The sequence below is a fragment of the Cercospora kikuchii genome (genome assembly GCF_019650295.1).
Source record: "Cercospora kikuchii DNA, contig_00004, whole genome shotgun sequence".
NCBI classification, from domain to species: domain Eukaryota; kingdom Fungi; phylum Ascomycota; class Dothideomycetes; order Mycosphaerellales; family Mycosphaerellaceae; genus Cercospora; species Cercospora kikuchii.
This window is the reverse complement of record NW_025408585.1, coordinates 1,862,195-1,883,129: the sequence shown is the minus strand read 5'-3', so window position 1 is coordinate 1,883,129 and position 20,935 is coordinate 1,862,195. Positions and strand designations below refer to the sequence as shown.

The 20,935-nt window shown below is 53.1% G+C and overlaps 10 protein-coding genes across 10 annotated transcripts; 3 read left to right on the top strand and 7 right to left on the bottom strand.

Annotated features, from left to right (window-relative positions):
- Positions 1-73: 73 nt before the first annotated feature.
- On the bottom strand, positions 74-3,249 carry CKM354_000697100 (uncharacterized protein; the record flags this gene model as incomplete). The annotated part of the gene is made up of 3 exons (XM_044802307.1): positions 74-496; positions 551-2,992; positions 3,040-3,249. The coding sequence occupies 3 exons, from the start codon at positions 3,247-3,249 to the stop codon at positions 74-76; spliced, it is 3,075 nt and encodes a 1,024-aa protein (XP_044658242.1).
- A 450-nt stretch (positions 3,250-3,699) lies between these two features.
- CKM354_000697000 (uncharacterized protein) lies at positions 3,700-4,635 on the top strand (the record flags this gene model as incomplete). Its single annotated transcript, XM_044802306.1, has 1 exon — positions 3,700-4,635. One exon carries the CDS (start codon positions 3,700-3,702, stop codon positions 4,633-4,635), a length of 936 nt encoding a protein of 311 aa, XP_044658241.1.
- A 231-nt stretch (positions 4,636-4,866) lies between these two features.
- On the top strand, positions 4,867-5,812 carry CKM354_000696900 (uncharacterized protein; the record flags this gene model as incomplete). The annotated part of the gene is made up of 2 exons (XM_044802305.1): positions 4,867-4,962; positions 5,015-5,812. The coding sequence occupies 2 exons, from the start codon at positions 4,867-4,869 to the stop codon at positions 5,810-5,812; spliced, it is 894 nt and encodes a 297-aa protein (XP_044658240.1).
- A 3,271-nt stretch (positions 5,813-9,083) lies between these two features.
- CKM354_000696800 (uncharacterized protein) lies at positions 9,084-10,255 on the bottom strand (the record flags this gene model as incomplete). The annotated part of the gene is made up of 2 exons (XM_044802304.1): positions 9,084-10,018; positions 10,069-10,255. The coding sequence occupies 2 exons, from the start codon at positions 10,253-10,255 to the stop codon at positions 9,084-9,086; spliced, it is 1,122 nt and encodes a 373-aa protein (XP_044658239.1).
- Positions 10,256-10,622: 367 nt separating this feature from the next.
- CKM354_000696700 (uncharacterized protein) lies at positions 10,623-11,509 on the bottom strand (the record flags this gene model as incomplete). The annotated part of the gene is made up of 3 exons (XM_044802303.1): positions 10,623-10,772; positions 10,841-11,346; positions 11,404-11,509. 3 exons carry the CDS (start codon positions 11,507-11,509, stop codon positions 10,623-10,625), a joined length of 762 nt encoding a protein of 253 aa, XP_044658238.1.
- Positions 11,510-11,664: 155 nt separating this feature from the next.
- CKM354_000696600 (uncharacterized protein) lies at positions 11,665-12,461 on the bottom strand (the record flags this gene model as incomplete). The annotated part of the gene is made up of 2 exons (XM_044802302.1): positions 11,665-12,062; positions 12,113-12,461. The coding sequence occupies 2 exons, from the start codon at positions 12,459-12,461 to the stop codon at positions 11,665-11,667; spliced, it is 747 nt and encodes a 248-aa protein (XP_044658237.1).
- A 511-nt stretch (positions 12,462-12,972) lies between these two features.
- Positions 12,973-14,048, bottom strand: CKM354_000696500 (uncharacterized protein; the record flags this gene model as incomplete). Its single annotated transcript, XM_044802301.1, has 2 exons — positions 12,973-13,837; positions 13,897-14,048. The coding sequence occupies 2 exons, from the start codon at positions 14,046-14,048 to the stop codon at positions 12,973-12,975; spliced, it is 1,017 nt and encodes a 338-aa protein (XP_044658236.1).
- A 522-nt stretch (positions 14,049-14,570) lies between these two features.
- Positions 14,571-17,201, bottom strand: CKM354_000696400 (snoRNA-binding rRNA-processing protein NOP14; the record flags this gene model as incomplete). The annotated part of the gene is made up of 1 exon (XM_044802300.1): positions 14,571-17,201. The coding sequence occupies one exon, from the start codon at positions 17,199-17,201 to the stop codon at positions 14,571-14,573; it is 2,631 nt and encodes an 876-aa protein (XP_044658235.1).
- Positions 17,202-17,401: 200 nt separating this feature from the next.
- On the top strand, positions 17,402-18,313 carry CKM354_000696300 (uncharacterized protein; the record flags this gene model as incomplete). Its single annotated transcript, XM_044802299.1, has 2 exons — positions 17,402-18,174; positions 18,262-18,313. The coding sequence occupies 2 exons, from the start codon at positions 17,402-17,404 to the stop codon at positions 18,311-18,313; spliced, it is 825 nt and encodes a 274-aa protein (XP_044658234.1).
- A 267-nt stretch (positions 18,314-18,580) lies between these two features.
- Positions 18,581-20,735, bottom strand: CKM354_000696200 (uncharacterized protein; the record flags this gene model as incomplete). Its single annotated transcript, XM_044802298.1, has 5 exons — positions 18,581-18,640; positions 18,697-19,345; positions 19,407-19,563; positions 19,620-20,404; positions 20,458-20,735. 5 exons carry the CDS (start codon positions 20,733-20,735, stop codon positions 18,581-18,583), a joined length of 1,929 nt encoding a protein of 642 aa, XP_044658233.1.
- Positions 20,736-20,935: the final 200 nt, after the last annotated feature.

Genomic DNA, 20,935 nt, shown 5'->3' with positions numbered 1-20,935 from the left:
AGAAGAGACAAAACTCCGCCGCCCATGCAAACACAAATTCCGGCCGTCATTCATCATCATGAAGATAAAATATCTATACTCTCACGGTTTCGACAGTTGGTCGGATATCATCGCCGCCATATCTGCCAACCGTCACTCGGTCAACTTTCGTCTTGTTTTCTTTGACAGTCAAGCCCTCCCATGCGAGCTTAGCGCCACCTTGATCTTCGTCCAAACGGCCGAGGCCGTTGTTGTCGATCCATTGCGATACGACTTCTTGGATGAAGTTGAGCTTGGCGGAGAGCTGGTTGGCTTTGACGATTCGTTGTCGGACACGGCCACCTTCGAAAAGCAAGGCCTGGACACTGTCGGCGAGGATTTCACGATTCATGACATGCTGAGGGAGTAGCTCGCCGTTGTGCGAGAGGTGAGAGGTGGCTTCTGGTGTCAGAACCGTCGCAGAGACAACTTGTCCAGATGCGGACAGCACGATTTTGGTGTGGTCTGGGAAGTGGACCTGGTAAGCAGAGTTAGCACCTTGCTCAGTACAATCTTGAGAGAATGGTCATACCTGGAGACAGCCGTCTGTAAAGGCCCAGACGCCAACATTGCCGATTCTCTGATAGAATCGCACAAAGTTCTCTTGGTCAGGGCCGTTATTACCGGTGTCTTCTGACCCGTCCAAAGACTGGCACATATATCGGCCAAACTTGACCCAAAGCACACTGAGTGTTCGCCGCCTCTCAGCTTCGACCAGAAGAGGACCTTCCTTGACGCTACCAAGGCCTTTGTACACCTTCCGCTTGATGCCTTCCATATCACGATCTTCAAAGATTTCGAGTGGAACCTGATCGATGCCAGTGAATTCCTTGTTGTTGTGTACCTTCTTCAGCCACTTTTGTCCATTGCGTACAAGAACGTGCGTGACTGGTGTAGGCGCTTGACCCGCTCTGGCAGTAGCATTGATGATGCACCCAACAGTGCCGTCGGACAGCACATATCCTACACCATGTTTTCGGCTGTAATCGACCCATCGCGACACAAAAGGCAGACCGGCAGCAGGATCATTGCTGTCTCTCCTCAAGCTGGATGTGGTCCTTGCGGTCGCGGATCGTGTAAGAGCTTCGGCCAAATTGTCTCTGAAAGCCGCAAGCTTGTTCAATACCGTGGTTGGGTCTGTTCCTGGTACTGCAGGTTCAATCTCCACATTCAGCTTCTTCTGTGGCTGTGGTAGCCGCGCTGTCATCTTTGGTGGTCGGGACAGTTTCAGCGTCACCGCGATCGATTCGGTGGGCCTCTTAAGCTCATCTCTGTCGTCGGACTCTGGGTCCGAAAGTATCTCGATGACTTCTGGTGCTGGTGCTTTCCCGCTCGGCTTGAATGGCTCGACCTTTCTCAGCTCGTCCAACGTTGCAAGGGGTCCTTCTTCGACAGGCTGTGATACAATACGCTTTCTTGCAATGCGGGCTGCAGTTGGCTGCGCGGGAACTTGTTGCTCCGCTGGTCGATCCTGTGTGGTTCTCGGTGCCCGTGGTCGCCTTGCAAGGCTGGCGTCCGCGCTCCTCTTAGCGGTGCCGGCTCTTTGTGGCTTCTCCAGCGGATCGGAGCTCTGCTCTGGCTGTGCAGTCTGGTATGAGGCGGTCGTGCTGGAAGCAGAGTTCTTTGTCTCCCTCAATGCCGATCCTATCGTTACCGTCGCTGGTGCACTCGATGATGGCACAGCCGCTGGTCTGGGCTTGACAACTCGTACTGTTGCGGCTGATGAAGGGCCGGATGAGGCCGAATCTGATGCAATCTTTACTGACTCAGTGGATCTGGCTGCGGTCTCCTCACTTATTGTCCTAGCAGCTCTCCTTACCGAACCAGATGCTGTCCCTCGGGCAGCGCGTGACGGAGCGCGTGGCGGTGGCATTAGCTCCGCATCTCGCGCAGCCTTCGTAGGGTCCATAACGCGAGGAGGTCGCGAAATTGCAACTTCGTTGTGAGAGATCTCCCGCACATGTCGAGTTGTTGTGTATTTGCGCTGAGGCTCAACCGACGCCGTGGAAATATCGGGGCTGGATCGTTCGAAATCCGAGATGATCGAAGTGTAGACCACGTCCTTTGGAATCGGCATCATCGGTTGGCGCCCAAGCTGAGTCTCTTTTTCCATATCATGGACGATGCTCCTTATCTTACGTCCACCGTTCAGAGGGAAACACTTGCCATCTTCATACTCTCCCACGCCCGACTCTTTACACAGTGTAAACCATGTTTCGCTGTATCCGCGTCGCATGGTCTCCGTCGATGGTATCGAGACATCCCATCTCGGCGCTTCCGTCCTGGCGGAGACTGGAATCTCTGGCGGCACGTATGCAATCTTGAAGAACTTGTGGCTGACGATGGCGTCCGGGTTTGGCCTTTGTTGCTCTTCCACTAATATACTCGATACCAAGTCGCGTAAATCTGCACTTTGATTTGTCGTCGCGCTCAATTCCGGCCAAGTGTATGTCCCGGACTTGAGCTTTTTGTAAATTTCTTCTTTCGTACTCGCATGAAAAGGTGCCTTTCCAACAGCGAGTGTATATGCGATGACTCCGATTGCCCATAGATCCACCTTTTCATCATGTCCCTTACCCTTTTCCAAGATCTCCGGAGCCAGATAATTCGGTGTACCACACATAGTAGTCCTTCGTCTGACCTCCATGTCGCGTTCTGTTACAAGCAAAGCAGCCAGGCCAAAATCACCAACTTTGACATTCATCCTCTCGTCGAGGAACAGATTGCCCGTCTTCAGGTCTCGGTGCACAATGTGTCGATGATGAAGATACTTGACAGCGCCGCACACTTGGATGACCAGTCTTCGGATCTCGGGCAGGGTGACTTGTTTCCGTTTCTTGAGCATGTCCGCCAGTGATCCATTCGGACAGAGCTCGAGCACGACGTATGTGCTGGTGTGGAACGAGAAGGCGCGGTGAAAGCCGACGATGTTCGGGTGGGAGAGTTTGCTGTGTATTTGCAGCTCCGTGACGAACTGAGATCCATTAGCATGATTGGGAGGACTGCTGTATGTGGACCAACCTTCTGCGCCAGCTTCGCGGGCTCCATCCTCGTCTTGACAATCTTCAACGCGACGATCTGCCCCGTCGGCCGACTGCCATCGTATCGCTCGGCCTTGTGGCAGATGGCGAAGCCGCCCTTCCCCAGTGCTCCTCCCGTAGCATAACTGATGCCCGTCGGCTCCGTCACAACAGGCGGTGGAGGGTCGGCGTGGATGGAGGTGGAAGACATAGTCGCGATATGTCTTCTGTGGTGTGTTATGTCCCTCGTCTGCTCGCACACATCAACGCCACGCTCTCGCTGCACCGCGCCGTAGAATGAGTAGAGGATAGGCTTTCGGAGGCAGAGTGTGAAGTTCGCTGTAGTTCACGCGCTTGTGTTGACGCCCAGCATTCTGCATAGCAACCGGACGTCGGCCCCACAAATGGCTCATACAAGCTTTGACCCAGCCGAACCAGCATTTGTTCGTCAGCGTCAGACAATCCACATCGCTATCCAGGAACTGGTCGACTGCATTGAATACCTTGTTGCAATGCGCAGGTCGTAAGCTACTCTCGTGCCACTGTGCTCGTGCACAACATGGCGCGGCGGATACTCGTGCAAGGAATTTCCCCCCGGGCTGTATAGGCAGAAACGCTGCATATCCGATAGGCATAGATCGTCTGGCAATTAGACGCAACCATGTCTCTTACTTTCAAGCTCCTCTCGCTGGCCATCAGAACCGCAGCAAAGCCTATCGGAAATTACATCAAACGACAAGCGAAGGAACACGAGGGGTTCAGGGTGTTTGCTGTCAATCAGGCACAGCGGGTGCATCGGATCGATATGCGGATGAGACTGGGCATATTGCATGACCCCGATGCGCAACAGCGAATGCATGACCGGGAGCAACGGCTTGCGGAAGAGAGGAAGAGGAAGGCGGAGCAACCGACTGTTCGCACAGAGCTGGAGCAGAAAAAGCACGATGAGCAAAAAGCGAAAGAGGCCGCAGATGGTGCGGCGGGGAAGCCAAAAGAAGAGCAGCACAAACCATTGAAGCCGAAGATTCGTCCGCTCTCAGAAGCGAGAGCCATCGAGCTGGGCGCGAATTTCTTCTCTGAAGCGTTCATCTTCATGGTCGCGGTCGGGCTGCTGCTTGCCGAGAACTATCGCAGGTCGGCCAAGGAGAATGATCGAAGAGACGAGGTTGCGGAACGGTTGGAGGAATTAGAGGCTACAGTTCTGGAGCTGAGGAGCAAGATTGATCCCAACCTCGAGACACTCAACCAGCTGCACGAGCGGGAGGAGGAAGCAAGAGATAAGAAGAAGCAGACCACGGGCTGGCTCAATCCCCGGGGCTGGATTGGCACTAAAGCAGGCGAACAAGGAGATACTTCGCCGGAACAGGATGCCAAGATAGACTACAGGAAGCTCCAGAAAGAGGCGGAAGAAAGGGTGCAGCGGATAGCGAAACAGAGAGAGGAAGCCAAAGCGGCGAAGGAAGCAGCGAAAGAGTATGAGAAGAAGGGGATCATCGAGAGGGCGTTCGACAAAAAGTCGCCAGATCAGAAAGAGGGGGCTGAGCAGCAACCGCCGACACGGGTGGATACGGTGGAGGCGGCTGGGAAAGGAAGATGATGTGTAGAAATATGGACTCGCAACTCTGTTCACACCAACGATACCCCGCTACCTGTATATTTGTTACCATTAGACGATAGAACATCGCCACAGGCAAGAACGGCTGGCGCGCTCCACTTCCACATGTCTGTGGGAAGGAGCGATGTACGAAGACTCCCACTATAAAAGGCCACTCACCTGCTGTCACCTCGGCCACTCGCATCGAATACCGAGATACATCAAGACTTGACCATGGCCGTAGTTCCGACTCTGTTCTGCAACTCCCTCCGACGCCGCCCGTCCTACGCATCGGTCATCCCGACGCTGCTCGCACAAGCCAAGTACGATGTTCGTGGTCCGTTTCTTCTCTCCGATATGGCGGTGCAAGTATCGCTGACAGCAGGAGCCAGAGCAACTCCTCAACACGCACGACATTGCTGTGCCCATCACTGTCGAGACTGACCCGCGCACCGGAATCTCGAAACCGACCCGCCACCTGCGCTTCTTGCTGCTATCTCCATCCTCCGTGGCGGATGACAAGCTGGAGGCCACCTTGGAGCGCATCCAACATTTCTCCTTTCTCACCACCGAGCCAATTACCATCATCTTCCTGCTCAATCCGACGCGCAACACTTCTTTTCAGTCGGCGAGGCATTTGGCAGAAAATGGGGCAGGGCCACGCGCTGATGGCGTGGGCGGCACTATGGCCTTCACCAAATTGCAAGCAGAGATGATGAACTCAATCCTTCTACCGCACATCCCGATCCTCCCACTTCATCGCGTTGACAGCTTGCCAACCTTGCTGCAAAGCCATGCCGCCAAGTACCTGAATCACAAGCCACACCCAACGCGCTCAACAACCACCTCTCGTGATCTGATGCAGCTTTGCACACTGCGGCAACCCATGCAAGGCTTCACTACAAACGTCCTGAGTGATACCTTCGACAATCTACACGATATGGCTCAAGCAATGAGTAGGCCCCCAAACGCCCCAGCGTCGAGCTCTCCGACTGCCATTGCTGCTTTTGCTCTGGACATCTTGTCACAGCCAATCGAGCGCTGGGACGAGAATGGTACCTTACGCATGTCATCAGATGATCCCTCGCCTCAAGGACGGCTGAAGACCCTGAAGAGGCTGGTTGGGCAGGCAGAGACAGAAGCCATGGTCGATTTCTGGCGAGAGGAGAAAGAGCTGTGACGATAGCCGAGTAGTTGCAGGGACCTTCGAAGATGATCCACAAGTCAGAAGACTGTATTGCTCACAATTAAAGCGCACGCAGCATTCACCGATCGAGGAATAGCGATCAAGCTTGCTGTATTTACAGCTGCGACACGAAGCATTTACTCACAAACTTCGCCGCCAACCAATAATTGTTCCTCCACCCACCTTGACTAAACCATGTTCGTCCCTCAACAAGTCGCGATGTACGCAGAACAGCCTTCATCATCCTCCCCGTCACACCGTCCTCAAATGCAACGATCCCAGACTGAAGCATATCAAATCAAGCCCAAACAACGGAAACTTCAGCGCTCACGTGCGATGAGCTCTGCAAGAAGACCTTCCACGGCATCGACAATTTCTGAGCCAGGCTCGGAATCGACTCGGCCTACAATCATCTACCATAAGCATGTTGTCAGAGTGGACACTTCAGAGAACCGTTTTCAGAGACCTGGATCTGGACCTGTCGTTGGACGACTCATCTGGAATCGATGGTGTGTTCTGAAAGGATGAGCCGGAGAGAAAGTAAGAAGGCAAGAGCAACAAGCGAACTTGGCAAGATACCGGCTAATGTTGAAGGTATCATTACTCAGAGAACGTTGACTGTCTGTCAAAGCTTGTTCAACTCTGGAGGCTCAAATCCCACAACACTTCTTCTCCTCCACATCGCCTGCCGTCACAAGTGGTCCCCGCGGCTCGCTATTTCTTCCTTCGGGATAAAGACGTCTTCGATTTGTTGTTGGGTTCCACCAATATCTATTCTTCCTTCCACCTAGGATGTGATCTGGATGGGCGTGGAAACAATGCGGATGGTCACAGGTTGAGGCGCGATCACTGTTCCAGTAGTCGTCCACAGAGACGACGTTGTTGTCCGACTTCTTCGACGAGGAACTGCCCATGCTGTGGTCGGGAGTAGTCTCGCGCTGTGGGGAGTTCGGAGCTTGTAATTGGATAGCGGATGCCCAAACGTCGAAGAGGTTCGTAAACAAATATGTACAGCAAACATGTTTGTTGTGTCCATCACCATTCATGATCGAGATCCTAATCACCTTCATTCACAATGAGTCCCAAAAGCCCGTCCAAACCTAACAAACAAAATTCCAAGATCGCCTGACCAAGATACCATCGCCGTCATCAATCACCTGACCCTAACAACCAAAGAAACCCACACTCTCTCCCTCATACCATCATCATAATCATCACCAAGCACCACTACCCCTCCCCGAACTCCCTCCCCCACTGATCCTCTTACACCATCGACAAATCCTCGTCCTCCACCCCACATCCGGCAAAATCTTCCCACATTTACTACAAACACTACTCGCACTACTCGTCAAAATCCTCTTCCCCTCCGAATCCTGCGCATCAAATCTAATAGCTTTCCTTCTAGGTGGTGGCATCCTCTTGAGACTGAGTGTTCTCGATATTCGTTCTTTCGCACTACTCCCGGCACCGCTCAAATGACTGTCGCTATAGTAAGTCTCATCCCCAGTACCAGATGAGTAAGAATGATTGTTAGGGAGATAGGGTCTTGAATTGAGGAAAGCTTCATCGAATCTTGCGAGTTCTTTTAGGACTTCTCCTGCGAAACTGTTTCGTTTGTCGCGGATAGGGGTATCGAATAAAGGAGATTCCATTGGAGCTGGGATGGTTCGCATGCTACGTCGAGAAGGACGTTTCTTTGTCTTGCGTTTCAGATCTTTTCCTGGTGGTCGTCCGTTGGGCTCGTGACGGTGGTTGTGGTTGTGATGATTGGTCCCTTCTGATCGACTTCCAGTGGTGAGGGAGGGGAAACTGCTATGGCGGGCATGGGTGGGTGGCAACGGCGAATGGGGATTTGTGGGTATTGTTGTTGAGGTTTCCAAGCCGTAGGCCAATCGCTTCGTTGGCCGCGTTCGGAGGAAGAAGGCCTGGAGTTTTTGTTTCGAGGTGGGTTGTATGATGCGGAGTGGGAGGTCGGCGGTGTCTTCATCGCTGCATCATGAACGGTCGGTATGGAGCCTTCTCGACGTAGTTGGTGTTGGAGGTGCGGATCGGGGGACAGGCGGACGTACTGTGGATGCGCTGGGTGTTCTTTGGGTATTGCCAGGCCTGGCATGGTCGCGGGAGAGACGTGGAATAATTCTTCTGAAGGATTTCTGCGGTTTGATGATCCTGATGAGAAGCAGTTGCCCATCTTTGTGCGGAATCTTGATTTCATGTTCGAGGTGCAGAGTTGTGATACTAAAAGTGGCCGACTCCGGAGGTGTTCTGCAGTGGGCTGCCTGCGAGAAAGACGGCAGCGAAGCTTGTACCTGGCCTGGAGTTGGGGGCAGTTGGACCTATGTTGGGGTCTCCCTCCTGGGATTACGGGGAAGCTGTGGGATGTAATTGAGTTTGATAACACTTGATGGATCCCAAGCTCCCATTTGGCTTCAATGGCCTCTTGTACCCAGCACGGGCGACAGCTGTTGCAGAGATCAGTAATGCTGAAACATGCTGGCAGCCATTGCAAGACATTTCACCAATGTAGGTTGCACATGATGAACATCAACGGGCTTGCATGTCTTTGTTCGAGACTATTTCCCGGGGAATCCTGGGTAGATCCTCGCGTGGGACAGGGTTATGATTCACGCAGCTGTCACGTTGAGTCTTGCTCCATGCTTGTCGAAGCTTACTTGGCAGCATTTGCTCCTGAACTTGTGCTGGCCTGGAATGCGAAGGCCCATCGCATCTGTGTCGCTTGCGCCGACACACGTCGATTCCGAAGCGACAAGACCTGCGAAGTCGCGGTTAGATCTATCGCACCAAGATCGACTTGCCCTAGATCACGCCTACATCAACCTTCGGCTGCCCAATCCTGGCCATCGGGCATCGGTCAACGCCATGGCCAAATTGTCACAAAAGATCAAGGATCTGTTGAGCCGTAGAGATCAGACGCCAGCCGGCTTCCAACAATCAAAAATAGCACCACAAATGGCGCTCAGATCTGCTCCCTTATCGGCACAACAGCCTAGAACGTCGAATGCGACTCAATTACTCAAGGCATCGATGTATCAAACATCACACACAACGACCCGGTCAAGCCCTATGCCGTCAGTGCCCGAACGCGCCTTCGGAAGGTCACGCGAACGTGCTCGCCGGAGCGCGTTCGACATGTTTGGCATCGGACCTCCAAAAAGCGACTGAATCAACCAGGCAATATGTGAATGCTGTGCCCTGGGCACAAATATAATGTTTATACAGTATATCGTATTAGCTTCTAGCAGAATCAGGCACTCGCCTTCGCCGGTGCTGGCCGCGCCTTCTGTGCAGATGCTATTCTTGCGGTTTGAGCTGCCGGCAAGAGTGATTGGACTTTCTTGAGCAATCTTTCGCCGTCCTGCTTCAGATACGTATCATTGATCATCGTTTTCTTGGCGAGTTCGTTCAATATGGCCTGTTTGTAGACTTGCTTGCCAGCAAGAATCCCTTGCTCGTCATACTTCCCAGCAATGAGCTTCGCTGCAAGAATCTTGCGGTCTGCCTCTTCGAGTGTGAATGTGCTTCGTCCAGAAGGCTGGGAGGGATCGCGTGAAGGAGCCGTGGCCAGCTTGTATCGGTCTAGTACAGTAGCCTCGGAATGGCTCGTCGTTGGAGTAACAGCGCCTCGCCCTTGTAGCAGAAGTTCCTTCGTATTAGCCTTGTGAGGACGGAAGGGCAGGCCATGAGGCCTGGCACCTGCCAAATTTTCTCGTAATCGTGTTTCTTGTCTTTCGTCTAGGGGCTCGTCTTCGCTTGAGATTGTGCTGGTTTTACTCCCGACAGTGCGACTCAGCTGCCCAGGCGTAGAAGCCTCTAGCACGCTTGCACCGCCGCTCGCTGGATCCTGCACTTGGTCGGTCGCCCGAGTCGCCTGTGGCCTGGGATGCTCATTACGAACACGCTCATCGGTTCCTGCGATTCTTCCAACACCTTGCGCGTTTACGCCTTCTCGGCCCGCAGACACGTTCTCGCCCATTCGTTGGCCACCCACGCCCATCGATGTAGGCGTTTCCGTGAAGCCAGCGCTGATAGTTGACCTCGTCGGATCGCTATGTTGGTTCTGCTCGGAAGTAGGAAAGGTTGTGAGGCTCCCAGGCGGGGGACTCTTGTTGAGCATTTCTAGCTCGCTCGAGATGCGTTGGGCGCGTGCTCGCTTGGTCGATGGGGGCTGCACTGCTGGACCTGTGTTTGCTTCAGCATGCTGCACTACAGCCTAGCACGTATGAGCTCACCGTTGTTCTCGGTTCGTGTGGCACTGTCCTTGATAGCTGGTGATCCGTCCTCAGGGCGTTGTTCTTCTGCCGCTCGTCGTCGCGAGCTGTGGAAGCATCGCGCGCATTGCCCAATGCTCAGGTATTGCGACTTGATTAGCTGTCGCTCAGATGAGCTCAGCGCCGCAAAAGACCTTCTCGCGATCATTGTGTGTAGGGTTCAATGGTTGTCGATGTCTCGATCCTCGATGAGGTCGAGATGGAGTGGAGATGCGGAGTTGCAAGCACTTCCGATTAGTGCATTTGATGGAAGCTCGTGAAAAATTGATTCATACTACTTTTGCCTCGTCTCTCCTATGCTTTTACCTTTCCACTTCGAACTCATGCCAAATATGTAATTCGTTAATTAGTCTTGACTTGGTCATATGCTGGATAGCAATGCCGTAAGCTGTCGCGGCACGCCAAGCAGCTGTCTGCCCCTGATGCCGCAAAATGTGCTCGACGGATTCCAGAGATCGTCTGCAACTGGCCCTGGAACTGTCGCAATACTTGTGCTATGCGTTCCATCCATCCTCTCATGCGGGTGGAGCACCACCAACCTGCGGTAGAGCAGACGACTCAAGAGGTGGCAGGCTACCACCAAACCCGCCTGTCGACCCAAAGCCTCCTGCGCCACGCACTGTAGCTTCCAGCTCCTGAACAACAACGACCTCTGGCGTGTAGATCTGCTCATGGCGTTAGTGTGGAGTCCAGGATATCGGGTACCTGTTGCGGAGAGCACAATTCTACTCACCCTTTCCACAATCAATTGCGCAACCCTCTCATGCACCGCAACTTTGAAGTCCTCCTCGCCAAAGTTGAACAAGAGCACCTTCACTGGCCCTCTGTAATCCGCATCGATCACTCCAGCACCCACATCAATGCTGTGCTTACTCGCCAGCCCACTGCGAGGAGCAACTCTCCCGTACGTATTTACAGGCACTGCGATGCTGATGTCCGTGTCGACTAGAACTTTCCCCTTTGCCGGAATTACAGCTTCTTTTGATGCGTAAAGGTCGTAGCCTGCAGCGAAAGCGGAGCCTCGAGTGGGTGGTTTGGCAGTTTCAGAGAGTAGTTTGACTTGGAGGGCCGGTGGGGGAGGCTCGAATGACATTGGCGGCAGGGTTGCTGCTGAAGGATTCGAAAGTTGCGGTGGTGGACCGCCGGCTGTTGCATTCATCGTGCCAGACATTTCGGATAGAGGATTGGGAAGTTGAGCAGTTTGTGGTGTTGGAGTGGGTTGTTGGTCGTTTAGGATTGCTGTGTTTTAGAGCTAGATTAGTGGTTGTTCGTTGCGTGAGGCTTGTAAGAACTAACATGCAACACTGAGGTTGGCCGCGGGCTCAGTGTATTTCGTTCTCTTGGGTAGCGGTGAGCCGGGAAGACTGGGCGCGTCGTGGTGGGCGGGTGTTTGGTCGGCCATTGTTTGTAGTGGGGAGAAATGGAGAACGGATCGCTGGAGACGCGAAACAAGGGTCTATTCGAACGCGTTGGTTTCACGACACGCGTTTCTGGCGGTCACATAAGCAAATCATCATCACATTAGATTCGTGTGCTATATCGGACGTTCGCTGTTGTTCAAGCAGACCTGTAGCACTCTAGCAGGCACAGGTGCGGCCGAAGCTTGAACTCATCCCAGAAGCCTTGCTCTTCTCGTTGATCGCCTTTCGGAAGCACGTATGGCCTCCACCTAATCTCACCCAGCCCGGCCTCCGTCGCTGCTCTCTCGTACAGGCCGTGCAGCCTGATGTTCGTTTTAAACGCGATGTTGTCGGCTTTGTATGATAGCGTGCACTTCCAGTGCCCTTCAGCCGCTTGCTCATTCATGTCCATCCTCAAACCGTGGATATCGTACGCTTCATACATAGGAACAAAAGCGTTCGGTACGATGCCCAGGAATCGACCGCCAGGTTTGAGGTTGATTAGAACATTGCGGAACATCGTAACAAGCCCCTCGTGATCTGAAGCATTTGACACTGCCACACGTTAGTGAACCCCTTGCACTTTCTGAGGAGGAGAAGCTCACAATACCAAGCCCCGAGCACTAGATCGAACCCACCCTCCTCAACAGTCAGCGGCAAGCCACAATCTTTGACACTGAAATCCAGCTTCTGTGCCAGCTCCTTCGGCAACCCAGCCTGCATGTCCTTCGCACCCTTGATCATTCCCTCAGAAATATCAATTCCCACCACCTCCTTCGCCCCATTATTCACAAGCCATTTGCTCCACCTTCCGATCCCACACGCCAGATCCAAAACTTTGAGCCCACTCACATCCCCTAACGCCTTTGATGTGCTCTCGAAATCAACCTCTCCTACGGGGCTATCCTCCAACGACTTGTGCCTGGATCCAATCTGATCGTATTGCGTCGACATCTTGTGCAAAGGAGATCTAGCCGGCGACCTCGGAACAGGAGATTTCTCACGATAGAGCGGGTCCAAATAACTATGCAAAATAGTATTATCTCCCAGTTCGATAGGGTCAGGATCGAAATGTGCGCTCTTGAGATCCGTGCTATCGAGGGAGTTCTTGTCGAGCGGGAGAGCTTCGATGCGGATAGTGAGATTATACTCTACTGAAGGACGAAAGAAGCGAAGCGGTGCTGTAAACATACTTGAATTAAATGGTTAGAAGCTGGATGACCGGAAGAGACGGACGGTGGATTAGTGAATGTTCGGATCGCAGAGGCGGGCAGGTGTTATATCGGTTATATTGGTACACAGGGTGATCAGACTTTCTTGTCTGCCTTCGTCAGGGTTGAGCTTGAACAGGGGAGGGCTGGGACCTGGAGATGTTGTGTTGTCATCGTTTCAGCCGACGGTTAGGTCCGTGAGCTTGGAAGATCTAATAAGACAGACGCGCGGATGGACAAGCGACCTGTACACGTCAGTGGAACAACTTCTGCCTGCGAACGAGCTGATGGTTGCGATCTCGAAACATCTGTATCCGGTGTACATCCATGCCAAGATAAAGTACAATAGCCATATTGTCCACTATTAGAAACAGAGTTGTAAAAATTCTCCCGATGCTTATAGAATCGTCTGCAGGAAGGAGAAGGTTAGCCTGTGTCATCTGAACTCGGCCGCGAAAGTTGAGACATACCCTTTGTCGTTTCCGACCAGCAGGTCCGCCACCAGATTCTTGTCTCTGACTTCTCTTCTCCTGTGCGTCGAGCACCAAGCTGAGCACATCGAAACCGAATTGCGGGAATTTCAAACACATCCTCTTGAACTCGTGCTCGGCTTCGTGACGCAAGACGTGGCTTCTGGTAGCCCAGAATGCCGCGACCGGCTTCCTGATGCTCTCGTCGTCGGGGCTGGTCTCCTTGTATACGAACCGAGCGTAAGCAATTTCGCCCTTGGCAGTTGATTGTGTGAGGTGGATCTTCTTATGCGCGAGCGCTGCAAGTTGAGGTAGACCAAACTTTTGCGCGAGTGTGTAGACCCTGGCATGACGCAGGAGGCCAACACCGTCGTGATCTGGCGATGGCACTGTGGAGTCGTATTCGAGGTTGGTCTGTCCTTGAAGTGCTGGGAAGTAGTCGCTCTTGTACAAATACTCCAGCACGGAAGCTGTCGCGGCCTCGTCATCTTGGAGAAGCTCAATGCGTCGGCGACCAGCATTTTCAGAGAACTGGGCGCAAGCTTCCTGGAAGAATGGGGAGCTGATGAGGACTCCTTGATGTGCGTAGAGCGTGCTAGTGTTCTCAGCGGATCCAACGACCAGCTCAACGATAGGTGATCGCAAATAACTGCGCGATGGCTGTGTCAGTATCCCGTCGTCGCTACGGCAAGCACGAAGCATGCTCACTCCAGGAAAGTGGTGCGATTTGGGAGCGTCGGCTCAATGTCTTCGAGACCGGCCGGTGCAGATTCGTCCACTACAGTCTCCACATTCTCGCCCATCTCTTCATCAACTGCGGTCTCATCCTCGATGATGACCTCTCCCTCAGTATCGGCCATTGCCGCCAATGCTCTTTACTATGTCGATTCTCGTAGCTGCAGTGCGCACGCGTGTGCTGTACTCTCTGTCGCGCGCATGGGCTGGAAAAGAGCGGATGGAAGCGGTCGCGTATGCTACGCGATCAATCTGTGATGGTCGTGACCGGTCGGAAGGGCTTTATGTGTCGATATGGAGGGTCCTAGAGGAGGAGACGCGCATTCGAGCTCGGCGATCTCGAGAGCTCCCAGCCCAGCCACCAGAGGAGCTCTTGTCTTGGCATGCACCAATGCAGGAACAGGAACAGGACTAGCGCAACAGCCTCAGATTAGGATGCAGCGTGTTCGGACGACTATGGCGAGGCCATCGCTCCCGATCTTCGTCAGCAAATTGCATTTGCGAGCCTTGTCGAATTCATGCATGTGATATGATCGCGCAACGGTGAAGAAGTTTCTTGTACGTGCAAAGGTGGCGTTACAGTATTGAAGCGTGACTGGGCAGAAATAGCCATGCCTCGCATGCATTCTATATAACATTCTGTATCACTACTTCTTATTCCGCTTCTTCTCCGCTGTCCTCTTTGCCTTGGCCCTCTCATAGTCCTTACTCGCCGCACCCTCCTCATTCTGGACTTCGGCGATGAGTCTCCTATATTTCTTCTCATACTCAGCGTCGCGTTCCCTCTTATCCTTGAGCTGCTCTCTCGCCACGAAGTTCGCGTCCTTGCGAAGCTCACGAAGTGCACCTTTGCGCTCACGCTTGTACTCCTTCTGGAGCTTGTTGGCTTCCGAGCGTTCCTTATCAGGATCATAGTGCTTGTCGGGATTGAAGTTCTCCTCGAACTTGGGTATCGATGTTCGAATCGGCTGTGGGCGATGGTGATGAAGTTCGAGTGGTCGCCGCGAGGTCCGCGACTGCTGTATGAGAATCGAAATGTTTCGATGTGGCGTTTTTGCATTGAGGTCTTTGAACTGTGGATTCTGCCCGATGCGTTTCAGCATTGGCAAAGCCGGCGAAAAGATCTCGATGAATGACGATTTGTCCTTCCAGAGATCAGCCATCGCGGTGAGATTTTGGACATGCGGCCTGAGCAGCTCCTTCGGAGCACTCTGCTTGCCTGTGCCAGCATCCAACACGCGTATGGTGAAGCGTACAGCTTCCGGAATATAGCGTTTGCTGAGCGACTGATACTTCACGCAAAGCGCTACCAAGAATGCACCAGTCCTAAGAGTTTGCGCAGTCGCCGGTTTAGATGATGTCGGCACATTCAAGGCCAGCCAACGAGCCATCAATATGATTGCGGGAGTAACGACCTGATGCCAGTGGTCAGAAGTAGGGTATATTGAGCTGATTGCGGTAAGCTGCGCCAAGTCTCCAGGCGTAGGCTGTCCGCGCTGCTGAAATGCGGTCAGTCCTTTCCGGAATGCCTCCCCGATTTCTGTCGGATATGTTCGTGAAAGTGAGTGGAGATGTCGCATTACTTGCTCGATCACGGGCAATGGTTGCGCATTATCCGCCATCCAGCCCAAGTGCTCTACCATTGCAGCAGAGAAATCTGCCATGGACTCCTTGTTCGCGGCAGACAACGAAGGATGATAGAGAGCACGAACTCGTTGTATGACTGTCGTCAATTTGTCTGGCGGCACATCTTTCACAACATCCAGTAGCTCGGCGTGTGATCGAGGACAGGAATATGTGTAAGACAGGCCAGATGCATCAGTACCATATCTCCGTTCTCCTAGGGCACTTGTGTTGGCACCAGTCGACACTTCCGGTCCAAGCACTTCCTTGACGAACTCATCTTCCTCGTTCTCGACAACAACGTCACCATCTTCGCCGCTACTGGCTTCTGATTCATCATCACTTAATTCAGCTTCCGAGTCGCTCGCAACCAGATCGTCATCAAACTCAAATTCGTCTTCGTCCGGTTGCACATCTCGTTCCAGCTTTTGGTTGGGCAGGCTGTTGGTAAAGCCGAACTCCGCAGCTTGATCTGGTATTTCCTCATCGTCGCCCTCCAACTGTGTTTCGGTGTCCTTGGGCGCCCTCTCGTCGTCAGAGACATCCTCGCCACGCATACGCTTCTGTCGCTTCTCCTCCAGCTCTTTAAGTCTCTGTGCCTCTTTCTGCGCCTTCTCTTCTGCAGTCAATGTCTTATCCGAAGGCTTGGCTCTAGCATCCATTGCGAGTTGCTTCATGCGAACATCGTACTCCCGATCTGCCTTCTCACGATCCATCCCGTCCAATAATCGCTGTCTATCTGCATTGATGACAGGTCCGCGATCAGTAACAGCTGCAGGTTGTGGCTGTTTGGGTGGAGGCATTGCTTTCTTCGCGCCCTTGAGAAGACCGAAAATCTCATCGAAACCCTTGTCCAGCTCTTCTCTTAGGTCCTCATCGTCTTCTTTGGCTTTTTGTCGCTCGTACTTGTGCATTTTGGACTTTGCGATGATCTCTTCCATGACCTCCTTCTTCGTCTTCTTACGTTCAGGCTCCTCGGACTCCTGCTCTCCTTCCTCTTCATCGACCGCACCCTCCTCCTCCTCCGCATCACTTCGCCGTCTCTTCCTTCTGAACAAGCCTCCGTCGCTACCCTCATCGTCACTTCCGCCCGACACACTCACGTCAAAATCATCGGCTGCGAGATCACCGACTCCTTTTCCGCCGTGCGTAAGCTGAAATCCTCTGCCTTCATCATCGCTGCCCTCCAGATCGAACATGCTTCTGCCCTTCGACTTGCGCTCTTGCTCCCTCGCGAACCGAGCCGCAGCCCTCTCCTCAGGCGTCATGTCTGCATCTCCCTCTCCTATTCGCCTATCAACCAGCCCGCCGACCTTGTTCCTCCTCCTCAGTTCTGGTAAAAGTGTCGCCCTGCGCATTTCCTCCCCCGCAGACTTCGACACACCAGGTCGATGTAGCACCGCCTTGTACTTTCCTGTACCGGCTCCATTGCTCGCTGAGGCATGTTCGAATTTTGCGGGGCGAGAATTGGTCGCCTTGAGCTCGAACGGGTTAAATGAATCTCTGATGTTCTGAAGAGCAGCGGCACGATCGTTACGGCGAGTCTGGTCTTTCGATGAGGCGATTTGCTTTCTTTGTTTCTTCGATTTCTGTGGTCCAGTGACGCCTGACTCACGGAGACTCTGCTTGAGTCTCTTCAATTGTGAGGCCGGCATGATAAAGTGATGTAGCGAGAGGAAGTCGACCGCGCCTCCGAAGAGGTGAACTTTTTTGGCCGCCACAGTCGATAATCGTGGCGTCGGAAGCTCGGCCGGCCCGAGTTGCCCTTGTGGCTGATCAGAGCTCGTCCATACCTAACCGAACAGCGCATCGCCTACGTCGCTTGTGTTCACTTCCCACAGACGGACAAAATGTCATGGCCACGCGCATCGACGACCGCTGGCTGTGGCTGGGCGTCGGAGTCTTCTTCTACTTCGCCGCCAAATACGTCAAGTACGCCGTGACGGACATCGTTCGCCTGACCGAACTCGATCCTGCACAATTCCCCGCCAACGATGCCGACCATGGCGCTCATCCCGAAGAGAGCATCGAAGTGAAGACGCTGAAGACTCTATGTCTGTCGCCGAACCCTTCGATTGCGGCTGCGGCGCACTCGCTGGTCATCAGACGCTTTGCAGCCCAGCCCAACGCTATAGACATTCTTCGACGGGATATCGACTCCAAGAACCCAGAGACGAGTCGTAGAGCGAAACAGGCTGTGCAGTATCTGTACGACTTCGACCTGGAGCTCCGACATTCTCTTCCACGCGGCGGTCTTGATGATCTAGACCTTCCGATGGAGTACGCAGATGACGTTGCCTACCGAGACGAGAATGGCGAGCTGCAGCTCATGGACGTCGATGACTGGAACGCGATGGCGAGAGCTAGGAACAGACAACAGAACTCACTCGACGACGAGAGAGCCATGGACGTCGTGGCCCGGCTGGAAGAGCTGAGTGAAGAGATTGCCAGGACGGAAAGAGAGATGGATGACTTGCAAGCTCGGGCCAATCACGCAAGGTTCGCTGGCTGGGACAGAATTCCTGCACCAATTCGACCTACTTTTGCGTCTGGCGGGCTACAGGGGAGCGAAGCGGAGGACAGGAGGAGACGGCACCGAGAGGCGATGGTGTTGCACGAGGGAGATGGGTAAGATTGGTCGCTACAAGGCATCTTCAATTCGCGAAGAACTTTGTCTCAGACATTACGATACCTTCCACTGACTGCTTTTGGTAGACGTGTTGAGGAAGAAGATATTATCCGTCCCTCGGCCTCAAGATGGCCATGAGCGCAGGCGCATCGGTCCGGAACCTCTACCTGGCGTGCCGTGATGACAGTCCTTACAACCTATGACGAGACTTTTGGAATGCAACAAGCGCAAGCCTCTCTTGGCTTTCGACAATAATCCTACTACGTAACGAATTTTGCACTTTCAGAGAATTTACCTACTTCCTACTCGCTACGCTGGGCTCAAAGACCGCTGATCACAACTATCTCCATTTGCCCTGGGAGTGACCCATCCTCCACATAAGCTCAAGCCCAAGTACCCTGGAGTCTACAATGCCAAGAAGACCGGCAGCATCAATGGGAAGTTCGGCGTTCCCAGACCAGTCACCTGAAAGTCTGATTAGCTGCTGTTCAAACCATTACTTTTGTGGCGCTTCTACTCACAGGATCCCATCCGCTCACAGCAGAAAATCCAGGCGTGTTACAACCCTGGTTCCCACCAGTAGTGACATCGCGGAACATATACGGATGCGCATATGCAACAGGATTGATGAACCCAATCGACCCTTTGCCAATCGCATATCTCGCTTCATTAATCAACGTCAGGATCGACCCGAGTGTTGGCGAAGAAGCAGATGTTCCGAAAACTAAACTCCAGCTACCATCGACTGCGACAACGTAGTTCGCTCCATTGGCCGAGATGTCTGGGAAACCTCGCGTGGCCTGGCTGTTGTTGTACTGCGCAGCGGTGTATGGAGGCAGGTGGTTCGCGAAGTAGGATTTGACTGCCGAGGATTGGTAAGATGGCAGAGGGAAGACGTTGGAGAAGCCGCCACCGGAGTAGATGACCGTTTCGCAGGCTTGTTCGGGTTGGGTAGGTGTGGTCAGGATATTGACCCCGGGTTTGACTTGTGTGGCGCCAACAGCGGTAACGTAGGGACAAGTTCCTGGGAAAGAAGGATTGAAGCGGCCTCCAAGAGACTGGTCCTGATATTCTCCTGTTGGACCGATGCATTGGCCTTGGTTGCCGGAGACGCCATAGTCGCCGCTCGAGTAGAGTACAGACGTGCCCATCAGACCCAACTTCATGTATCTGCAGTGTAAGGTTAGGACGACTGGGTCACTCCGCCATGGGAAAGTTACGCTCTGCTTACTCGTTGCATTGTCGTTGCTCGTAGAAAGGCGTCAAGTCAGCTTCGTTGTAGGCATAGGACGTCGAGATGACTTTGGTTGCAGTGAAGCCTCCGCAGGCCTTCGGTCCCTTGTAGCCTCCAGCTGCGGGATCTGGGTATGCAGCGTCTTGAGTCGGATCTAGAAGCACTGTCAGCCTCGATCCAAAGTACAAACATGCAACATTGTGCTCTTACCATCACCACCTTCGTAGGTGCAATACGAAGCATCAAGCGCGTCCAAGAAATCGTTGAAAGAAGCACCTTCGATCTCATCTCCGACTTGATACAGCGTGACCTTCTGTGGATAGACAAGAGCCATGCCATACTCCAGGTCTAGGTTACTCTCGCCATTGAAGCCGAAGCCAGTCTGTTCTTGTTGCACAACTCCCCCGTCGATCGACCGGAGAATGGGCCGATCTCCGACTTCTCTGGTACTGAAGTTCTTGAAGAACAGGTCTAGGTCACTGGGGACGTAGGCTTGTGGAGTGTACTCGACGATACCATAGCTGTTTTTGGGATTCGCTGTTAGACCGGGAGGGAACTTGTAGAGCGCACGCAGACAGTTTGGTGTGATCTGCTTGTCACAATCGGTCAACTCCTTGATGATACTGCTCTTAGCGATAGGCTGAAACTTCGGGATATTGCCACCATTTGGGTTTCCGGGTCTGATATGTTCTTCCATATCGCGTTTCTCAGCTGCTGGATCTCTCGGCTTGAGTTTGAGATCAAAGTGCAGAGTTGGCGTGACGAAATCGATCTTGTCCTTTAGATTGGCCGGAATGCTGTAGTCTTCACAAGCCACGTGCGGTTGACCGGTTTCTCCATGTTCGTAGACGTGATACTTTGTCTTCAACAAGTCTTCGGCTTCATCGATAGTAGCATTAAAATGTAGCCAGCCAAGACTTTGAGATTGTTTGATGCGTTCACCAGCAATGCCTGATGTTGACAGCCAATCTTTGACAGCCTGAACTGCGGAGTCACTATCGATAGTCTCAGTTATGCGCCCTCCGGATAAACTGCTCAGTGTCGTTACCTAGGAGCGAATGCAGCTGCAACATCTTCAGGCGACCAATGCTTGCCGTATTTCTCAGAGGTTGGATGCGAGACTTCCATCAACCACTCCTCTCCCTTGTCCAGATTACTTTGTGTCAAGGCAATTCGCATTGGTATAATCGTAGCTCCATGGATACGATCTCTCTTCACCCAGCCATGGGGTAATGTTTCTCTGCTTTCGTGGAGTACATGTGGGGTCGCCAATGGTGATGAGGAACATAATGCCACGAAGGCGGCAATCAGAAAAAGATATTGCATGTTACTCTGCGACCAAGTGCGACCAGATGAACGAAGGCAATTGACAGCCGGTTGCAAGATATATGTCTCCCATCGTCTGTATGCTTATATCTTCTCCTTCCTAATGTGTGAGTTGGCCGTTAGACTCTGCTGCAGCTTTGGCGACCACTACGAGCCACGCTTGTAGAGAATACCATGCCGCAGTCTCGTTGTCGGCAAAT